The sequence below is a fragment of the Corylus avellana genome, chromosome ca1 (genome assembly GCF_901000735.1).
Source record: "Corylus avellana chromosome ca1, CavTom2PMs-1.0".
NCBI classification, from domain to species: domain Eukaryota; kingdom Viridiplantae; phylum Streptophyta; class Magnoliopsida; order Fagales; family Betulaceae; genus Corylus; species Corylus avellana.
In genome coordinates this window covers 4,599,170-4,606,897 of record NC_081541.1, presented here as the reverse complement: position 1 = coordinate 4,606,897, position 7,728 = coordinate 4,599,170, and the positions used below count along the sequence as shown (strand labels likewise).

Below are 7,728 nucleotides of genomic sequence, written 5' to 3'. Positions count from 1 at the left end.
CATGAAATTTCAACACGGTTAACGTGTACTTTACACTTTAAATTGAAAGATCAATGATCAAGACAACTAGTAATGTTGCAGCCTTAAATTAATTGCGAGTGTTTATCTCTTTATTACAAGCTATTCTTTATTCTATATTTGTCAATTCAAAATGACACCACTCCTATGACTCGGGGGTGATGAATTAGGTCGGGGGTTCGAAACAAATCTATTAAAAACAAATTTGCATTTCATAAAATCTTTGTCTACTGTAAGTTATAACTACAGCCAAAAAAATTAAAGAGATCAAGGGCAAGAAATTAACAGGCCATAGACCAAAAATTTGAAATATCACGGATATTACATTTGACCTAGAAGTATCACACCCATGAATGAAAGAATATTTTCATCAGAGAGAGAGACCTGGGCTAGTAAAGTTGGAAGTTCTGCAATCACAAGTGCACAGGCTTCTAGACTCTTTCACCACTCGCTGAGATCTCCGGGTGTGAAGCTTGATATTTACCAACTTACCAGCCATCTGTTACATGAAAAAATAATGGTAAATCGTCATCTCAAACTTGAAGTTTATAACAAACATTATATTATTGTTACATGGCTTCTACTGTCATCTTATATAAGAAGAGCGTCAAAGACGGGCAATAAAAGATCGTCTCCTAGAATGCCTAATCTGCACTGCATAAACCATTTCGAACACCAAGGATGTATAAAAAAAACTTTTTTCTACTATGTAAAAGATATATAGGTCTTCAGGAAAAAAAAATTAAGAAAAATAATATTTAGTGGTCACTCCTGGAGGCAGAATCATAATCAACACAATATTTCTTGAACATTATTTCCTCAAATCTATGTATAAGCAACAATTACAAACGTAGCGTAACTTTTTAATTGAGAAAGAGAAAATAACAAACCATTCTCCAAACCAAGTCTTCTGGACCCAAAGGTTGAGCAGGACTGGAATACAGAAAATGCCTCGAGTACTGCAAGAAATTAAGATATATAGTCAGTCCCCTCGAAGAAAAAGCTCAATTACTATCCTTATTTGAAAGATTCATGTTCAAGAGCGAATAATCTTCAAGCTAGTAGTAAATTATCAAATCAAATTACATGTGTGTGATTGTGTGTAACAATTTTCAATCCATTGCAACAGAATTTCACAATCACTAAGCCTTCATGTCAATCTTGGAAAGAGCAAGAGAAAAGGGAAAAAAATTCGAAAACATTATCCTTCCACGGGACAAATAGAACAGGAACAGTTAAAATGCAGACCTAGAAATACTTGTTCCTAATTCAATCATTAATGATATACAAATAGCAGTACAACAGTCAACTTTGCAGTCACAAACCTTGGCAAGATTTTGTTGCATTTCTTTGATATGAGCAGGACTAACACTTTTTAGAAATGTTAAAAGCCATCCTGGTTGAAGAGCATCACCGGATGAAACAAATAAAGCTATCTGCATATGAGGACGAAGGAATCAAAGCCTCAGTACTTGTACAGTCATATTAAAGATACAGCAATCCACACAACTTTTATTTCTCATCTGCCATGTAAAATGGACTAGGCAGAGCTACCAGATATGATTACATGTCTAGGTGTCTAGTCTATCTAATATCCAAATATTAAGACACGACATAACAACAACTTTCTCATCCCATTCTGTGGGTTGAAATGAAGCATCTCTACCGTGTCACATAATCTATACATGACAAAAAGAATTATATTATAAATTATTTCAGGAGACCAACTAAGACAGTGCTTACCTTTTGTTTGATAACCTATTGATTATCATTAGTGCCCAATAAAATATCCTATGCTTATGCTCACATTGTACCATTTCCAACATCACTTAAAGTAGAAATCTGAAATTGGCTTAGTTTTTGTTTTTTTAACAAATTCAATCAAAAAACTGAAATTAGTCTAACTATATGATTTTGTCCTTATCCCCAAATGCATAAAATTCAAACAAATTGCAAACATTCTTCCATTCATTTTATCAACTTATTAAACTTGAGCCGATGCCACCCCATCCTTTTATCAGCCGAGTCAAGGCCGAGAACATGAAATTTTATGTTATCATGATGCAGATTTTCAAAGCCATGACTGAAACAGATTTTTGCATCTCCTGTCTTACTAATAAAAACACAAACTTTAACCTTTCCACTTGAAACTACGAAAATTGAAAGAAAAATATTAAATCAGGAAGAGAATTTGTTCTAACATACGAATTTATTCCGACAGTTTTCAACTGGTCAATGATGCCTCCTTCAAAATCAACATGGACAACATATGGTGTAATCTTCGTATATGAAGACTAGTAAGCATTTTATCAATAAACAAGTCACCTATTTATTAAATTATATTGCAACTTTGTAATCATCCTTATTTTATATTCCCTCTTTTATCAACACCCGTTCCTTTTATGCTTTTAAGAGAAGCATCAAGGGAAGGAGAATAACCAAACAATCTTTAAGAGTACATGCATACCTTTCTGTAATCGAGTATTCCTTCAAAAGGAAGCTCCAATTCATCACTAACTATAACAGGAATGCAGCCACTAACAATAGCATCAAACAATCTAGCAGATGATGGAGTGTCACCAGCTGGACTTAGGCAAAAGATAGACCTGATTGCCAATGAAACAACTCAACTACTCAACAGAGTGAATAACAAAGTTATATCAAGAAACAAAATAAGCATCTAATTATATTACTTGCGCATGCCATTTTGAGCTGCTGCTTTGCCTCCCTCTCCAGCTGTTCCCTCCTCTATAACTACACCCTCAGCACCATTTAGCTCAGCTACTAGTTTAGCACGTATTTTTCCTCCCTAAAAGTATAATAAAATTAGCAGCATAGCCTTGAAACATATAAGATATGCACAAGAAAATGAATGTGGGAGACACGAGTAATAATTAGTACAGGTAAATGGAAAAGACTGTTCCCACACAATCATTTAGTGACATCGTAGGCCAGGAATTAAAAGGAAGAGATTAAACCATCTAAATTTTGTACCAATGAATATCATGTCCTCAGACATTTTAAAGCATTAATGTGCTTCCACACACGCACACAGTGTGTGTAGTTTTATCCATTGGACACTCCAAAATAGAATCAGATCAGTCATCTACAATAATATCGTATAAAGTAATTTTTTTTTTTGTCTGTCTAAAAAAAAAAAAAAAAAACATTATAGATATGAAAGTCACAACACCCACAAAATAATAAATCCACAGCCAATAATCCTTAATGAGGCGGAATAAGATAAGGCAATATCTCGTGCAAATGTATGCACAATGTATAAAATATAGTCGGAACAAAATACAAAAACCTAAACAATTACAAATTCTACAATCTCGATTTGTCAGATAAGGATAATTTTCACTCAGCGTTTTTGGAGGGATAATTTCCACTCAACATTTTAGGAGTATCCTAGTCTGAAAACTCCGATCATGTAACTTAAGAAGAATATAGTCTCATCGAAATGCAATTGGAAACAGGTAATATTATAGTCATACGCACTTCCACATGGGCCTAAGATGCCACGCATATCAAAAACCCAACTTGATAGACTAAATAGCCAAGCACAGTCAAAAGAGATGGTAAGGCATGTAAGTTATCTACACTCCCATAGTAACAAGGCTAGGCAAGACAATCTTCAAGGTAAAAACCTCAATCCAATAGACGTGATCATGCTTGAAGCCATCTAGTGACTATAACATGAATACAGAATATGCTCAATTTACATGAATTATACCATTTTTTCATTAAATAAACAACACCTACAGACACTTAAAATTACAGACGAGTTACAAAGACAGCATCAAAAGAAAGTTGACATGGAATGGTCCAATCCCTCAACCAATGACCAAAAAGAACTGAGTCAGACTTTGTGGTTTTGCTCCAGGCAACACATAAACCCGATAAAATACTACCACCCTAGCCCAGAGTCCCATCATTCCATCTCATGAAAAGCCATTCCCTTCAGTTAGTATGCAAGTAACCAGAGAGATTCCAACCATACCCACACAAGAAATATCTTCTTCTTTTTTTTTTTTTTGATAAGTACCCACACAAGAAATATCTTAAAACAATCATTTGTGCCATACTTTAGAATAATTGAATAACAGATCTCCGTTTCTTAAAAGAACAAATAAACGTAGCTTTTTTGTAAGTTCAGATCTCACATTCATTAGTCACCTCACGCCATGCACGTTCCAAAAGCCAGGTCCAAAGACTCACATAAATGACTAAAAGACTGGTGGACAAGAATTCTTATTTTCATATATTTTTATTTCCAAGAGTATTAACAAAATAATCTGAAAACTACTCATTGAAGAACCAAAATTCTTACCGCATTTCTTTTAAGGCGCCCTCGGAAAAAGAGTAGTGAGCTTCTCTTTGAATAACTTTCTGATGCGCATCTAGCATCACATAAATCAACATTGGGAACATAAGGGAGAATTAGGTCCTTCTCCAGAAAGACCTGTCCTGGCTTGTACCTAAAAGTTGAAAAAATAATAATAATAATTGCAGCTTTAATGAGTAATGGGCTTCTAAAATGCAGATTCATTTACAACTCAAATATTCACCAGTTCCCTGTGGAGTCCATATCTGGTAGCAGCCAAATTGCATTCTTCATGAATTTGCGAACAGATTTAAAAGACCAGGGATGATGAACAGGAAGTATATGATCCCTTCCTCCAGATCGCTTCCACGCAGGTTGATCCATCACCCACTTCAGAGCTTCCTATTCCACAAGTAAGTGTATGCAAGAGCTTTAAGAACATATAAGCAAATTATAAAATTTCACACACAGAATTCTCAAAAATTGAACCACTCAAGAAATACAAAATGGGGACAAAAACCTATAGAAAAAGAGTCAATAATGTGGTTTCATCTCCAAGAATTCCAACCGTGGACCTCTCTCTCTCTCTCTCTCTCTCTCTTAGCAAGAATCTGCAAGACAATCATAAGGAATATGATCGCTTGAACTCTCAAATAGTTTAAGACAATCTAATAACTACTAGCTATCACAGCATAGGGTCCCTTATTATTATGACGGGTTGGACATTAAAGCTAAAAAATGTGAATCTTGTACTCTTTCAATACAACAACTACATTTTGCTTCAACTAACAACTTGCAAACTACTTGAATGGACTCTGAAATGCCATCCAAATATCAACATTTTGGTCGGACAACAATAAAAGGTAAATGACATTTTAGGAGCTCATTATATTTCTACCTATTCGCTAGGAATCATGCCATTTTAACCCACAAGATCTATTTTGACAGAAAGGAGTAATAAGCTCCACTTACCCATATATAAGTTTATATTCTAAGTGAAATACCTTAGCATTGAAGTTTATATTGAAATACAAAGGGATACACAGCAATAACAAAGTAAAAGCAAAGCTTGGAGGACCACTCACACCCTGTAAAGCGCTTTGCATTGCTGTTTCTCCAACAAGAAGAAGCTTATGGTGGTGAAGAAGGGTATGTAGAAGAGGTCCGCCTCCTCCTGCCTCCCAACTCTCACCACACTCTTCAACAGCCTCTCTGACTCCGGCGCTATCAAGTCCGCCCACAGCCAGTAATCCATCGAGTGCTACAGCACACAATTTTACAAAACAAAAACAAATTACATTCATTTTCTCAGCAACCAAACACATAAATAAATAAAAAAATAGTAAAACCTGTTCGATCAAGCGGTGGACGGGGCTGCCATTGGAGGTGAGATTGGAGGTGTCTCGGTACGTGTTCCAGAACAGCCAGAGCAGATCGTCGGTGAACTTGCTCGGCATCTCGTACACGTAAACCCTAATCGGCGCTCCCAAGGGGTAGTACGGGTCTCCATGCACCCTCCCACTCTCTATCCTGTACATCGAGTCGTCGAGGTCTCGGACTGCGACCTCGTCTTCCGGTGCACGGACGGTATCGTCGGACTTAAATTTGGGGACCCGGTGGGCGAGGAAGTGCTCCAGCGAAGCCACGAAGGAGGTCTCGGAGCTCCGGGTCGAGTATAGGCCGTGAGGTCGGGTTCTCGAGGAGATAGAGAAGAGGAAGAAGAGGAAGCAGAGGGCGAGAAGAGAGAGGATTGTGAGGAGGAAGATTGGGGACCTGGATCTTGGGCTGTACTTTCCTGCCATTTTTTGGTTTTCGCTCGGGAATTTGATTCCTCGCACTCTTATATCATAGCGATCTGGTTCTCTTTCTCACTATCTATATAATTGGTGCTTTTGGCTACCGGCCATTTTACCGGTCAGGTATGAGCACCGACAATAAAGGAAAACTTTGTACGGGACGAGGTTCGGAGCAAGAGTAATGCTCATTTTCCCGTCCATTTATAAAATTCACTTTTTTTTTTTTTTAATGTGAATTATTTTTGAGAAAATAAGTCACTCACCATTGTTATTATTATTATTATTATTATTATTATGGGAATAGACCGAGTTGCAAGAATTCCAATGAATCCGACCTACTCGGACAGTGGCAAATACACGCAGGGGCGGGGCGCCCCTACCAAAATCCTGAAAAAAGAAGTTTACACCCCAAATTTTTGAGGTTTTTCAAGCCATCTTCCTCTTTTAGCCCCTACTATTTTTCTTTCTTCTTATTCTTCTTCTTCATTTACTTAGAAAAAATAAAAAGAAAAGAAATATATAGCAGATCTTGAATGAAAATTCTGATTTTGATTTTCTTTTATTCTCCTACTTCTTCTTTTGGTTGGCTTCTCTCTTATTCAATTGATTATTCTTATACATGCATTTGATTCACTCTCTCAATACCTTTTCTGGACATGAATTTGAGGAAGAAAGGTGAAAGGCTTTTATTTAAATATGAGAAATAGAAAGTAAGGAGAAGATGCTGATAGACGTGAGTCTCAAAGGTGCTAGTTGGCGCGTCAGTCCCAAAGCTATAAGTCTATAGCCACTAAATTTCACTCTCTCGAAGTCTTTCATCTCTCCAAGACCCGCTTTCCTTTTTCTCTTCTTTTCTTTTGTTTTTGTTTTTATTTTTTATTTTTTTATTTTTCAACCCACATAGGTGGCATTTCAACCACTTAAACTAATCTTCTTTTCTTATTAGGATGTTTTTGCTCTAGAAAAGATATTAGATGTTAGTGTGAAAGACAATATCTTTAAAAAAATTGCATATTATTTACAGATAATTAAATATTAGAAGTAATTAATTGAAATACAATATTGTGTTTTAAATAAATATTTATATATGTTGGTTTTTGGGTAAATCAGAGTAATGCTATAAGTAAAATTCATGTCGATCTCTTATTTTCAAAAGTATATAGATTTTTTTTTTTGACATGAAAAGTTCACTATTAAATTTGGAATGAATCACTATTAATTTTTGATATAATACATAATATTTGGGTATAAAATAGAGGTATAGTCTTACTGTAGTGTTACTTGATCAAATAAACAATATTAAAACATAACATTATATTATATTAATTAATTATTAATCACACTTTCTGCCCCTATAAAAAAAAATATCCCAACTCCGCCACTGTACTCAGACAAGTGCCTGAGTAACACGAAACCTACTCGGGCCTATAAATCCCATCAAAATCCCTCTCGATTAACGGCTTAAATTAAGACAAGCAGATTGTAGAAGATCCTGATCCCTTTTTTTAAGCCTTGCTAATGTACCTTTTGCCATGTCCAGTGCAAAAGATAAATTGTGGCTTATCAATTAAACAGGCAACAGACAGT

The 7,728-nt window shown here is 35.7% G+C and overlaps 1 protein-coding gene across 1 annotated transcript; it reads right to left on the bottom strand.

The window, feature by feature from the left end:
* Positions 1 to 209: 209 nt before the first annotated feature.
* On the bottom strand, positions 210 to 6,333 carry LOC132167384 (probable arabinosyltransferase ARAD1). Its single transcript, XM_059578344.1, has 9 exons — positions 5,695 to 6,333; positions 5,433 to 5,606; positions 4,590 to 4,747; positions 4,352 to 4,499; positions 2,712 to 2,827; positions 2,486 to 2,624; positions 1,344 to 1,454; positions 909 to 977; positions 210 to 517 (listed from the first exon to the last, which is right to left on the bottom strand). The coding sequence occupies exons 1-9, from the start codon at positions 6,145 to 6,147 to the stop codon at positions 389 to 391; spliced, it is 1,497 nt and encodes a 498-aa protein (XP_059434327.1). The 5' UTR covers positions 6,148 to 6,333; the 3' UTR covers positions 210 to 388.
* Positions 6,334 to 7,728: the final 1,395 nt, after the last annotated feature.

Coding starts and splice junctions, on each gene's coding strand:
- LOC132167384 (XM_059578344.1), bottom strand. CDS start 6,147: ATGGCAGGAAAGTACAGCCCAAGATCCAGGTCCCCAATCTTCCTCCTC. Junction 2,828..4,351: donor GGCGCCTTAAAAGAAATGCG/GTAAGAATTTTG, acceptor TTATACTTTTAG/GGAGGAAAAATACGTGCTAA. Junction 1,455..2,485: donor GAATACTCGATTACAGAAAG/GTATGCATGTAC, acceptor CCTCATATGCAG/ATAGCTTTATTTGTTTCATC.